The 14,771-nt window shown below is 45.9% G+C and overlaps 1 protein-coding gene, 1 long non-coding RNA gene and 1 other non-coding gene across 3 annotated transcripts in view; all 3 read left to right on the plus strand.

Moving 5' to 3' along the window:
- The window catches only part of LOC137318421 (uncharacterized), a 201,505-nt gene that overhangs the window by 75,694 nt on the left and 111,040 nt on the right, over window positions 1-14,771 (plus strand). The window lies entirely within an intron of this gene.
- Window positions 412-483, plus strand: trnag-ucc (transfer RNA glycine (anticodon UCC)). The gene has a single exon. It is a non-coding gene; the product is annotated as a tRNA-Gly (tRNA).
- Window positions 3,817-5,259, plus strand: LOC137318389 (zinc finger protein 623-like). The gene has a single exon (XM_067981279.1). It carries the CDS (start codon window positions 4,108-4,110, stop codon window positions 5,116-5,118), a length of 1,011 nt encoding a protein of 336 aa, XP_067837380.1. The 5' UTR covers window positions 3,817-4,107; the 3' UTR covers window positions 5,119-5,259.

Consider the following 14,771-nt stretch of genomic DNA (forward strand, 5'->3'; position numbering starts at 1 on the left):
TGCTGCTCCTCATCCTTTCCCTATTTCCCTGACCATTCTAAAGATCTTATAGACTTGAATATTAAACTGCCATTCGTGCCCAGCTGGTATTCAGGTCTCTGTAATGATTTAATGTAATTATCTAACTTTACTCAATGGCAGATGTGAGCTGCGGCAAAATGTATTTCCAGCCGGTCAAGTATTGCAGGTATCGACTGTCTCTTCAGTCCGATATCAGGTGAAGAATTATTGGCTGTTGTGTAATTTCCATTGATTGGGGGTTGGCGACATCTACTGGGCAGAAACGGGAACTGCAACAGAGCGAGAAAGGATCCGTCAGAAACCAGTTCAAATGAAGAACAAAATCCAACAGCCTGCAGTGTCTGTTCAGGGTCTGATGTTTGAGAGCAATTTGATCATCCCTGATTGTCAGCGATGGTGGTATAGTGGTGAGCATAGCTGCCTTCCAAGCAGTTGACCCGGGTTCGATTCCCGGCCATCGCATTTCAGTATTCTTATTAAATTATTTCCATCATTAAGTTTGCCATCGAATTTGTTGCAGTTCAGCTGGATATTGTTTCCAAAACATAAACTGGGATAATTGCAGCAAAATGTTTTCAACGTTAATTTATTTTTCCTATAGAAGGAATAGATGACAAATATACTGGAAATAGTGAGCAACCAAGGGTCTAACAAGAGTGAGGAAGTCAAATGATATGTGAGCTTTTATTGCAACGGTGTTGCAATATAAGAGTAATAAGGACTTGTTGCAATTGTGCTATGAGGAGATATTGTGTAAAATTGGCCTATATTCGCTGGAGTTTAGAAGAATGAGAGATGATCGCATTGAAACGTGCCAATTTTTTAGACGGCTCGACAGGGTAGATGCGGAGAGGCTGATTCCCCTGGCTGGAGAGTCAAGAACTTGAGGTCAGAGTATCAAGATCAGGGGTCGGCCATTTAGCATCGACATGAGGAAAAAATTCTTCACTCAAAGGGTTTTGAATCTTTGGAATTCTTCACCCCAGAGGGCTGTGGATGCTCAGTCGTTGAATATATTCAAAGCTGAGATCGATAGATTTTTGGACGCTGATGGCATCAAGGTATATGGGGATGGGGCGAGAAAGTGGAGTTGAGGTCGAAGATCAGCCATGATCTGATTGAATGGCGGAGCAGGCTCGCGTATCGTATCGCCTACTCCTGCTCCTATTTCTTATATTCTTATGTAGAGAGCCTTATATCCAAGTGTGCTGATGACACTAAGTTAGGTAGCACCGTAAACATTATAGATGGGAGCAGAAAGTTGCAAAGGGACATTGATAGATTCAGTGAGTGGGCAAAACTGTGGCAGATGGAGTTCAACGTGGGGAAGTGTGAGGTCATCCACTTTGGACCATAAAAAGATCGATCAGAGTATTTTCTAAAGGGCAAGAAACTAGGAACTGTGGATGAGCAGAGGGTTAATGAGACCAAGTACAGAATTCACTAAAAGGTGCAAAAATAAGTTAAAATGGTAATGGTATTTTGATGTTTATTTCAAGGGACAGGAAATAAAAATGAGTGGAAGTTATGTCACAGTTATTCAGAGCTCTTGTTAGAGCTTATTTAGAGTATTGTGTTCAGTTCTGGGCACCGCACCTCTGGCAGGATAAGAACATAAGGAATATGAGCAGGAGTAGGCCTTGCGGCCCCTCGAGCCTGCTCCGCCATTCAATAGATCATCTGCTCTTAACTGCCCGATCCCCATATCCCTTGATTGTCTTGTCCAAAAATCTATCAAACTCAATCTTGAATACACTAAACGACTGAACATCCACAACCCTCTGGGGTGGAGAGAACTGTATCGACGAAGATAAAGGGAATGAAATGAACTGTGTCAGACAGTTACATTTCGCTGCTCTGTCTGACCATTTTAGTCACTACTTCCCTGCAGAGGGATTTGAAAATTCGATGGAAAAGCGTTGGGTGAAAGATCCTTTTGCTTTCGAAAATCCTGAATCTATAATGAAGCTAAATTTGATGCCTGATCAAGAAAACGGGCTGGTGCGACTCACCTGTGACAGCGCACTGAAAACACGCCTCAAGTCATTCAGTTTGTCTTATTTTTGGATCAGTGCTTTCAAAGATTATCCACTGTAAGTAAGATTAGTGTTCCGTTCTTCCTGCCGTTCACAAAAACCTACATCTGCGAACTGCGATTTTCGACTTTGAGAAGGTTAAAAACAAGAGAAAGAAACCGACTCAACCGTGCCTGATATGCGTGGAGCGCTTTCATCTTGTGATCCAGATTGGAACGAGATCATGAACAACAGGCAGACACATCCGTCACATTAAGTAAGTGAAACTCAACCTGAACTTTTATTTACTGTATTGACACAATATTTCAAATGTTTTTCAAGTAACGTCGATGTCTAATTTTAGTTATTACTTGAAATGAAGTGAAGAGCATGGACTGACCTTTATTGGGATTTGATGAAAACTCCAGCCGGAAGATATTATTGTTTTGGATCCCTGGGGGAAGTGTTTTCCTTCCACTGGGTCACGAGGAAAAATGTTTGTGAAACACTGTTCCACATTGTACGGTCAGTGTCTGTTCAGCAAACCGACCCTCAATTCCTCAGTCCGTATTTCGAGAAACGCTTCTGTGCGCGACGCCGGCAAAAAAACACTGACCGACCCCCGGTGACTAATGGCGGCCGGAGGCCCCACAATCCCCCGCGCCCCAGAAACCCGTCCATCTCGCCAAGGCGCTCATTTCGCGATCAGACTGCGCATGCTCCCCAGGCCCGCCCTGCATTCTGGGAGCGCTTCGGTCCTGCAGTTTGTCGCGAGTCGGACTCGGTGGAAACAGGAGAAGAAACCGGGAAGCGGCGGGTGGGACGAGGGAGGCGCTGGATGAGGGATTTAATGGAATGGTGCTCAGGGCACCCGGGCCGCCCGTCCGCCGGTCCCCCCGGCTCTGATTCGGGTTCTGAGCCGCACTCGGTGTTGCTGAGACTCCGCTCGGCCCCGCTCAGTGTCTCGGACCAGCACCGCGCATGCTCTGGCCATTGGCCCTTCCCGCGCCTGCGCGCTGCTTACCTTTGAATTGAGATAGACCGTATTCTACCGCGCGGGGCATTTTGGGTAAGATTATCGCCATTGTAAAACCCTCTTGCCGATATTTCTGTGATGGTGTGTCAAAGGGCGAGGTTTACCAATCAAAAGCAAAATACTGCGGATGCTGGAAATGTGAAACATAAAGAGAAAATGCTGAAAATCCTCAGCAAGTCAGGCAGCATCCGCGGAGAATGAAACAGAGTTAACGTTTCAGATTAGTGTTAAGGTTTTGTCAGAACTTGAAGAAGTGAAAGAATTAACAGTTTTCAAGCAAGTAGAGAGGCAGGGAAAGAGGGGACGGGGAGGGAAAGAACAAAAGGGAAGGTCTGTGATAGGGTGGAGGGCAGGAGTGATAAAGCAAAAAAAGGGATGATGCTGCAAGGCAAGGAGGGTGGTAATGGGTCAAGTAAATAAACAAAGGATGACTCCAGAGGAGCTTTAAAGGGTTGAAGTCAGCTGGATGTGTGAATGAGGCCGTGAGCCAAAGGAAGCGAATTTGAAGCGGAGAGAGAGGGACAAGCTGTGTAACCGGGCGCAGACACTCATCCACAGCCCAGACATCACTTCTTTCCCACGAGGCGTGAAAGGACTATATTAATTACAATAATCCATGTTATTTGATTTTGAATAGTTTAGTTTCTAAATGGAATCATGTTTCTCCAATTATATTTCCCAACTCAGATTCAAGGCCTCCAACCCAACCCAAATGTTGGAGATGGTGCAGAGGGTTTGGGTTTCAGCAGAGGTAGGAGGGTGAGTGTGTGAGACTGGGATTTACTGTCTGGGGGAATGAGCAGGAAGAATGTTCCATATAAACTAGAATTGCCTGTTCTGAATTTCTATTCTGTATTCACAGTGAGGACTTTTGTAAACTCCAGTGCACTGATTGCGGAAAGAGCTTTAACCAGTTCCACAACCTGAAAAAAACATCGCACCATTCATAGCGGGGAGAAACCGGACACGTGTTCTGTGTGTGGACGGGGCTTCAACTGATCGTCCAACCTGGAGAGATACAAGGACACCAGTACGATGGAGAAACCATGGAAATGTGGGGACTGTGGGAAGGGATTCAATTACCCGTCCCAGCTGGAAACTCATCGACGCAGACACACTGGGGAGAGGCCGTTCACCTGCTCCGTGTGTGGGAAGGGATTCACTCAGTCATCCCACCTGCTGACGCACCAGCGAGTTCACACTGGGGAGAGGCCATTCACCTGCTCCATGTGTGGGAAGAGATTCACTCATTCATCCAGCCTCATTGAACATCAACTTGTTCACACTGATAAGAGACCTATCAAATATTTTCACTGTGACAAGAGTTTTAAAAGCAGAAATGAACTGCTGACACACCAACGCACTCACACTGGGGAGAGGCCGTTCACCTGCACTGAGTGTGGGAAGGGATTCACTCAGTCATCCAACCTGCTGACACACCAGCGAGTTCACACTGGGGAGAGGTCGTTCACCTGCTCCGTGTGTGGGAAGGGATTCACTCAGTCATCCAGCCTTATTGAACATCAGCTTGTTCACACTGATAAGAGACTTTTCAAATGTTCTGTCTGTGAGAAGAGCTTTAAAAGAAAAAGTGATCTGCTGACACACCAACGCACTCACACTGGGGAGAGGCCGTTCACCTGCTCTGTTTGTGGGAAGGGATTCACTCAGTCATCCAGTCTACTGATACACCAGCGAGTTCACACTGGGGAGAGGCCATTCACCTGCTCCGTGTGTGGGAAGAGATTCACTCGATCATCCCACCGGCTGAGACACCAGCGAATTCACACTGGGGAGAGGCCATTCACCTGCTCCTTGTGTGGGAAGGGATTCACTCAGTCATCCAGCCTTCTGACACATCAACTCGTTCACACTGATAAGAGACCTTTTAAATGTTCTGACTGTGAGAAGAGCTTTAAAAGAAAAAAGGATCTACTGACACACCAACGTACTCACACTGGGGAGAGGCCGTTCACCTGCTCTGTGTGTGGGAAAGGATTCACTCTGTCATCCAGCCTACTAATACACCAGCGAGTTCACATCTGACTGCAGGGTTCTGCTGTTATGACTGCTGTTAATCACATGCAGGACTCAACCCTGTTCATTCTGGCAGTTGGGGATTGTTTCTGATGTTAATAATCCATTTAACAGGATTGCAGTATTAGAATTCTGTAAAAGTGTCAAATAAATCAGCTTTCTTTTAAACACAGTCTTTCTCGTCCTTGATATCTCGATGATAAGACAAGGTGATTGAGGAATTATGATGAAATAAGTGGAATCCATCTTAGAACTGAGTTCCTCCACCTTTTTGAAAGATGGATCTACAAGATGTCCAAGTCTGACAGGACAGAAAATTCTATTATATCACAGGGTCCACTTCAATCAGCCTGCGCAGATTTCCACTACCCTTGTGTGGGAAAGAGTTTCCTGATTTCACTCCTGGACGCCCTAACTCTAAATTTAAGTTTATGACCTCTTGTTATGGATTCCCCTACCAGAGAAAATAGTTTGTATTTCTACCCTATCGAATCCCTTTATAATTTTAAATATCTGGATCAGGTCACCTCTCAACCTTCTAAACTCAAGGGAATGCAAACCAAGGGAATACAACCGGTCCTCATTAATTTGACCCTACAAGCCTCAGTGTCATTCTGGTGAATCCGCACTGTCCCCCCTCCAAGGCCAATATATCCTTGGTGAGGATCAGTACTGCAGATGGGCTCTGACCAAGGCTCTGTGGAACTGAAGCGTCACTTCCTCCCCTTTGTATTTCAGGCCTCGAGATAAAGGCCAACATTCCTTTCGTCTGTGATTATTTTTGTATCTGTGCACTAGCTTTTAGTGATTTGTATACATGGACACACAAATCCCTTTGCTCCTCCACCGTTCCCAATCTCTCACTTCAAGAAAATACTCCAATGTTTCCTTCTTGCTTCCAAAGTGAATGATCTCACTCTTCCCCACATTGAACTCCATCTGCCACAGTTTGTCCATTCACTTAAACTGTCTCTTTGTAACTTCCTGCTCCCATCTACACCACTTACTGTTCCTCCTAACTTAGTGTCACCTGGAAACTTGGATCTACAACTCTCTATTCCTTCATCCAAGTTATTGGTAAATATGGTGAAAAGCTGAGGCTCCAGTACAGATCCCTGGGGTCACCACTTCTCACATCCCGCCAATCAACGAACGTTCCCTTTATCCCTTCTCTCTTCTCCGACCTCCCAACCAATTCCAACACAAGTCACAAGGTCACTTTCAATTCTGTGCATTTTTATTGATTCTATTAATCTCTTGTGCTGAACGTTATCAAATGCCTTCTGGAAGTCCATACAGACAACATCCATAGACGCTCCCCTGTCCACCTTGTTAATTACCTCAAAAAATCCAACTAGATTAGTCAGACATGACCTGCCCTTCACAAATCCATGTTGACTCTCTTTGATCAGCTCAGACTTGATGAAGTGCTCAACCATTTTGTCTCTGATGATTGATTCCAGTAACTTCCCCACAACTGACCTTAAATGGACAGGTCTGTATTTTCCTGGTTTCTTCCTCCCTCCTTTCTTAGATAACGGAGTGACGTTTTCAATTTTCATCTCCAAGGGCACAATTTCTGACGAAGGAGGAAGCCTCCGAAAGCTTGTGAATTTAAAATAAAATTGCTGGACTATAACTTGGTGTTGTAAAATTGTTTACAATTGTCAACCCCAGTCCATCACCGGCATCTCCACATCATATATAACAGGACTGAGCGTCCCAGCTCTGACGATATAACAGGAATCTGTATCCCAGCATTGACTGTGAGGATCAGAGGACTGAGTGTCCCAGCACTGATTATGTGTCTTACAGGACTGACTGTCCCGGCACCGACTGTGTAGATGACAGGATTGACTGTCCCAGCACTGTCTATTCTTCCTGTCTACATGGGCTGTGGAGGAGATAAATGGGTGGGTTAGAATCCATAATAGGGTGGAATGACATGGGGTTGTCCGTGGAGATCAAATCGGTTGGAAGAGATTACAGAGATATGGAGGGGGAGAGGACAATGGTGGGACTTGAACACGAGGATGAGGATTTTAAAATCGAGGCTTTGCCGGACCGGGAGCCAATGTCGTAACACACGAACAGAAACTTACGGTTCACTGCCAGGCAGACAGGTGGAGAAGACATTGATGTCCACGGGGGAACAGTCAGGTTAACAGCAGCAGTCGAGTTCGGAGAAACCGCCAGTCAGGTCACAGGTTCAAATGGGAACTGCTGGAAGCAGACACACACAGTGAGATCTTACAACAGAGCACGGACGCTCTCAAAGACCACCTCCCTCCCTTGTCTGAATCCACGATCACCGTCTTCACCATCTCCCAAAATCAATCTGCAGACTTATCCTCCCACTGCTTTCTACTCACCGAATTACAGCTTCCAGATACCCAGCACAACCCACTTAATAAATAATAATAATTATACGGAGAGAATAGAGAAGCTGGGATTACTCCCTTTGGAGCAGAGAAGGTTCAGGGGAGATTTACCAGAATGGTTCCGGGGATGAGAGACTTCAGTTACCGGGAGAGACTTGAGAAACTGGGGTTGTTCTCCTTCGAGCAGAGAGGGTTAAGGGAAGATTTAATAGAGGGGTTGAAAATGAGGAGGGGTTTTGATGGAGTCGATGGGGAGAAAGTGTTGTCACTGGCGGGAGGGTCGGTAACCAGAGGACACAGATTGAAGGGAATTGGGAAAAGAGCCAGAGGGAGATGAGGAGAATGTTTTTAGGCAGCGAGTTGTTCTGATCTGGAATTCACTGCCTGAAAGGGCGGTGGGAGCAGATTCAATAATAACTTTCAAAAGGGAATCGGGTCAATCCTTGAAGGGGGGAAATTTGCGGGACTGTGGGGAAAGAGCAGGGGGGAGTGGGACTAATGGGATCGCTCTTTCACAGGGCCGGCACAGGCATGATGGGCCGAGCGGCCTCTTTCACAGTGCCGGCACAGGCGCGATGGGCCGAGCGGCCTCTTTCACAGAGCCGGCACAGGCGCGATGGGCCGAGCGGCCTCTCTCTGTGCTGTTTGATTCTCGCTCACTTTTGGGCTCCGACCCCCGTCCCGTTTGACGGGGAGGCGGGAGAGTGACTCCCCCCCGAGCCCAGCTCGACACCGGGCGCTGACAGAGTGGAGATTCACGGGGCCCGCAGGAGGCCCCGAGTAACTTCCCCCGTCACCCCCCCCCCTCCCCCACCACCCCGCTCTCCCCTCTCAGGCCACTCCCGGTGCCGGCCCTCCCTCTGTGGGCTTCGCCCCCGCCCACAGCAGCACCCGCAGGGAACGCGGCAGAGGGACCGCGCTGCGCATGCGGCACGTACGCGTCGTGACATCAACGCGCAAAGATGAGAGACGCTGCCGCGCGTCACGTGATGGGAGGAGTCAGCCCAGGAGGCGTTTGGCGGGAGTGGAGTGATGGCCGGGTGCGAGGGTGGGTGGGGGGGCGGGCGGGGGGGGTGAAGGTGAGAGCTGTCAATCAAAGGGCCCGGAGTCAGCACTCACTGCGCACAGGTTTTGGAGAATTTGTTCAAAAATGCAAAATCTGCAACCATGAAATAAAAATAGAAATGTACAAAAAAGAGAAAAAATTGCAAATGCAATAAGCTGAATTAAAACTGAAATGTCGAAACTCACATTAGGCTGATGATCTGGGTCCTCCTGATTTATTAGTCTTCTCTCCATGAGGCACAGGATGAGCACAGTGCTTGAATGCATTTTAAGGCAGATGGTGCTGGATGTATGGAATGGACCAGCAAGGGAGGCAGTGGGGCCTGATTGCATCAGCAAACTCCAGAGAGTTGGCTCAGTATCTGATAGCGATACCTTGGGATTTTTTTTTTGTGCATGTGCACTAACTCTGAGTGATTGGTGTACCTGGACACCCAAACCCCTTTGCTCCTCTGCAGTCCCTAGTTTCTCACCATTAAGAAAATACTCCTATTTCTCACATGTTGCCTGCAATAGATGTTCTTTGTACAGCTCCCACATCTTTACTGTCCGTCAATATTTCCACTGTTCACTGTCCAATAATAACAGGCACGGTGAGACTGGAACATGTTCTTAATATTTCAAGATATATTTTATTTCATAAAATTCATGAAAGCACACAGCTCAATGTAAATATCACAGTTGCAATTAAAAGCAATAGAAGAGATATCGTACACGCTACGATTCCATTATTACAATTGAAAACACAGAACATATTTTCTAATACATGCTGCACAATACAAGGTAAAATAGCCTGACACGGTGGCCTTTCCCCAGAGATCCTTTGCACCTCGCTTCAGTGCGTCCCACAGCATGTACTCCTGGACCTTGGAGTGTGCCAGGTGGCAATACTCGGTCGTGAGCAGCTCCTTCAGCTTGAAGACCAGTTGGTTTCGGGCGGAACAAAGGGACTCCTTCGCCGAGTTGATGGTCTTCCAGTAGCAGTTGATATCTGTCTTGCTGTTCGTCCCTGGGAACTGCCCGGAGAGAACAGCGTCCTGTCTATCCGGGATGTTGGGGTGAACCCCTCTTCACCTCAATTGTATAGGGATCTTGTCTCTATGGAGGGGGGTTATCACCTTTTACCCGAATATACCCCATGAACCCACATTCATGTTAATGTTTGGCAAACACTGTCTGATTTCTTTGACGCACCTGTCGAACATTGGGATCAGCGACATAGGGGGTAATTTCAACTTCACTGCCTGGGCGGTAAACTGAAAGAGCAGAAATTAAAATCGGGCTGGTTCTATTAGGGGCGGTTGATCCGCTCTACCAGTTCTGCGATGGTGAAAATTTCCCTTCATGTGTTGTGAACCGGTGCAGTTTGAGAAAATGGACCAGCTTGTGGGCTTCGAAGATTGAAACTAAGGCGTAGGTCAGGGAAGGTGTGGCCGATTTTAAGCATCCCAGCCTGGCGGAAATGGGGTGGTAGAGGCTAGTAAATGGTGTCAGGTCACTTACCGCCCCTTTAACGTTGGAGTTCCTGCCTCCGTCATCGGCGGTCGGGTCCTGAGGAGAGCGGCTGGAACAACACCCACCTGTTTCCGGTCAGGTCACGTGTAATATGTAAATCAGTGTATTCTGACCGACACGGGACACCATTTAATGTTAGTTACAAATGGGTGGAGGAGCCGCCCTTTCGATGGGCATTGAGTGGTCCGGAACACTGAATAGTTTCTTTTTAACTTATATTTTGTGGGGCAAGGAGGAGCGGGAGAGCTTTCCCTTGGCCTGCTGCGGCCATGACAAATCTCCCGCCTCCTGATCATCTCAGAAAGATCTCCTTATAGATCGGTGTAACCAGGCAAACCCTCACGTCCCATTAAACTCCATGCTCAGGAAAAATTGCTGCACAGCAGCACAGAGAGGAAACGATCTCCGCAACTCCCCACTGGAGTTTGAAATTACATTAATATTTTACCGGTTATTAACGGTCCGGGTGTTGCTCCATTATTATTCTGTTCTGGTCATCACAAATGTCCCAATGAACAGGACGCTGTCTGACCCTGACAGCTCACCCTCAGTCCATCCCACCGGGCAGTGTGTGTGATGGGAAATAATCATCAACCGAAAAGGAGGATTTGTTTTTATACATTTCAGGATTAAACATTTAATATTGAAATCATATTATTTCCAGACTAATAACAGCGAACCATTTCATGTTAGATTCACATCTTGTATCATTTCACAACACCGCATTTGTCGGGTAAAATATAATTCCTGTCTGCTATTTCCAAATTTATTTAAAGTATTCGATTGATATCAGTTACTTTAGTGAACTCATTGATGTCAATAGATAGTAAAATCAGGCGCGGTGAATAACGGGCGCCCGATCCGCTACCGCCCGTCTTAGGCCACCGCCAAACGTGAAACTCTAATTGACTTTTTATGTAATTTCGGATGGAAAGTCTTGAGACGTTTCTATGATTTAACTAATGTAACAATTAGATTCAGTGGGTATTTCACACCGTTCTTCAGCTCCTCTCTGAATTTAGTCTGGGTCACAGCATAAATACACGTGTTGGTGCAGGAACTGAGAAGTTGAAGCATGAATCCGGCTGACTCAATGTCACTGACCGTATAGAACTGGACGTTTGTTACACGCAGAGCGATAAAATAAAAAACTTCTGCGCTCCATAACAATATAAAACTGCCTGATATACTGAAGAGTAAAATGATGGATTTCCTTCGGTTCTCCATCTCTGGATCCTTGTGATTCTCTCCATTGCTGCGGCCCCGGAGTCCCCTGCGGACTTCACTGGCCGTTAAAATGTGCCTGGCGGTGAGAACATTGAACAGCAAAATCAGAATGAATGGAAGACACGGCATTAACACAAGATTAAACAAGTCAAACGCTGCCCATGCGGGTGAAGTGAAAAAGGTCGGTTTCACGACACAACCCCGGGGTACATTGTCCATTATATATTCCGGGTCAATTACAAAGTACATGGGAATGTTTAGTAAACAGCTCAGCGCACTCACCACCCCGATAACAACAGCCGCCGTTTTCTCGGTGCAATATTTTGTTTTCAGCTTCTGACAACAAATGGCCACAAATCGATCAAAGGTGAAAATCACTGTGAACCAGACAGAGGCCACTGTGACTGCAAAACTCAGGTTGAGAATGAAACGACACACGGGGGTAATGGTCAAGAATGAAACTGGGAAATAAATCTCAACAATGCGACACATTATGACATCAGTGATAACGACCAGGAGATCGGCCGCCGCCATTCCCACCAGGTAGCGAGTGATACATTTGGAGAGTCCGCACTTTCCTCGGGACAGGATCACAATCGCCACCAAGTTAACTGTAAGAGAGAGAAACGGAAGGAGAGAAATTACTGATCAGACCTGGAGACAAAGCGGCAGTTTGACAGGATCTGGGGTGAAATTTCCAGCTTTGATGCTGAATCAAACGGTGGAAACTGGTTCACTGACCTGGGCAGCGCTTTCGGACAGAGAAATGTTTTTAAACACAATGATCAATAATGAATTAGGAAATTGATACTGAGAGTGAATAAAGTGAGCACCAGATCCACTGGAAGGGGGCCGTGCCGGTGGGGAAGGGAGGAGGGAAATAAACACCGGGAATCCAACAGATTAAATCCAGATTTGGGCTCCAGATGGACGGGAAAGTGAGCGAGGGACGAGAAGGTGAGGGGACAGGGGGAGGTTTGTTGCTCTGGGTGGAGAGAGCCGACTGGGGCTGGCACAAAACGGGAAAGACCGTGATCCGTGGGGGTGAGTTTGAGGCTTCGGATTGGATTAGAAGAGGCAACTGGAGGCCGAGCGAACGAGTGCGTTTTGGAGGGAGACCAAGGAAGAGGGCATGTATGAGCTGGAGGGGAATCAGTAGCAGATAGTTTGGGAAAGCGAATGAAGTGAAGGAACGGATGAGGAGACGGAGGAATCAATGCCGTGGGAGGAGAGGCTGGGATTCACAGGGAGAGACTGCAGGAGGGTGTTGGAGGAAATCTAATCTATAGGTCCAGCTCACACAATCCAATTAATGAATTCAACCATTAATTTCTGTGGTTATTGGTGACAATGAACCGCTCGTTGGTTACATAACGTGTTCAATAAATTTACTTTGCATATTCAACTAAAATTACATGAAAATACAATCATTGAATTCGCCTCATTCTTTATTAAATAAAACTGACACATAGCTTCTGGATTGCAATATCCCCATAATTCAATGCGATAAAGAAATCACTGATCCTATTCTTTAAATACATTTCAATTATGTTTATGTTTTCAATCAGTAAACAAGTGAAAGGAACATTCAAATAAACAGACTGAGGATCTGATAGTGATAAACACACCAGACGCGAGTACAATAAAACTCTCACAATCTGACAACATCCTAATAAAACCTTCAAGTCACATTTCCTCTTCATAATTGTACTAGAAGTTTCAGCAGTTCATTCCGATTAATTATTCACACCGCTGCTGCTCTGTCTCTCTCCCCTCTCTCGTTCTCCGTGTGTGCATTTTTCTCTCTCTGTCTATCTCTTCCTCTCTTTCCTTCTCACCGTCCCTCTCGTTTTCCTTCTCAGTCGCGATCTCTATCGCTCCTCTCTATCTCTCCGCACTGTCTCTACTCTTTCTCAATGCCCCTTTCATTTCCGAGTAAATCCTTACATCCTGCGACTGTTTTCTCCTCACCAGCCCCGTTTTCCAACGATTCTATTCTCAGTGTCAGTTTGTTAAATGTTGAAGCCTCTGTGAACAGTTTAATGTTTCTACAGATCATCCAAGGTTCCACCTGTTCACCTACACTGTTCACTTCATCTACAATGCGTGGAATAAAGACAATCGAATCCCTCTTCCAGACACACCTCTCACAATAATTGAAATTCATTCTCCTGTAATTATAAAGTACAGCGTTAGATGGCGGCATTGTTCAATTAACAAAACACCAACATCACCGCTGCTGCTTATAATCTGCAGATAAATAGAAATGCTCATTATTTCAACAGATGAAGTGCAACATGACCTCAAAACATTGCATTTTACAGTAAATTCATCCACAGTGAAGCAGAGAATGAGATTGAAAGAATCAGCAGCAAACACAGTTCAGTAACCAGACATCTGATGCGGCGTCAGATACAAACAGAATGAAATAATATTTCATAACAGTGATAACCAATAAATACGTTGAACTCCCAGTTAAACTGAACCATGTTATTGTGGAGGGAGGACATTGCGCTGCCTCCTTGTAACACCGAGACCGTGAGCTGTCTCATTATCAATCACAGAAAACACATTGATGAAAAAATATTCCAGGACAGGTTAATTCCACAACATGAAACTGTTAACAACTCCTGATGGTCTGAGACCAGCTCCGAGCCCAGACACCTGATTCTAATAAGTTAAGTACAGAGAATAATCCAGTAACAATGCCACGGTTGGATATACAAGATCGTAATGCAAGTAATGCAGCTGCTCCAAGACCAAACGAGCAGAGACTTAGGACAGAACAGTCCACTGTGTAATACACGACGGGAGAAAATAGAATGCCATCTACAGCAGCAGAGTTAATACCGATTTACACCATGAACAGCTGAGATAATGGCTTACCTGGAACTCCAACGGCTGCGAGAACTGGATAATAAATACATTCTATCAGATACATTACTGAATATCCCATTTCTGTGAGAAGCAATGATTTCTGTTGGCCTGGAAACCGCAGCTCCGGCAGGCACTCTGTGTGGATTCATTACAGCGATCCCTGATTTATACAGGGGGTAAATCTCCACTGACACGGTTATACCCCTGATCATTGCTATTAGTTACAGTCATTTGAACAAACAGGCCACATCAGCAGCTTTGACTCCGATGTAAATGATGACGTGGATATATCACAAACTTCTCAAAGTTCAGAACCTTGTCTTAATGAGACTTCTCTCAGGAATAAAGTTAAAAGCTGTGCTCAGAAAGGACTGGTCCAACAATGAGCGCTTCATTTACAGTTTTCATATAATTGTATTGATCATGTTCACTGCTGCCGATTCAATTATAAATTTTATAGATTTCTCCACATTATACATTGAATCCAGGGACACAAGCTGACCCGTTTCACTCTGTTCCTGCAGTTTCCCAGTGAAAATATGAATGTTGACACGAAGACAGCCTCTAAAAGAGACACCATCTTTTCAGGCAGTGCTT

The sequence above is a fragment of the Heptranchias perlo genome, unplaced genomic scaffold, assembly GCF_035084215.1.
Source record: "Heptranchias perlo isolate sHepPer1 unplaced genomic scaffold, sHepPer1.hap1 HAP1_SCAFFOLD_70, whole genome shotgun sequence".
In the NCBI taxonomy this organism is placed as follows: domain Eukaryota; kingdom Metazoa; phylum Chordata; class Chondrichthyes; order Hexanchiformes; family Hexanchidae; genus Heptranchias; species Heptranchias perlo.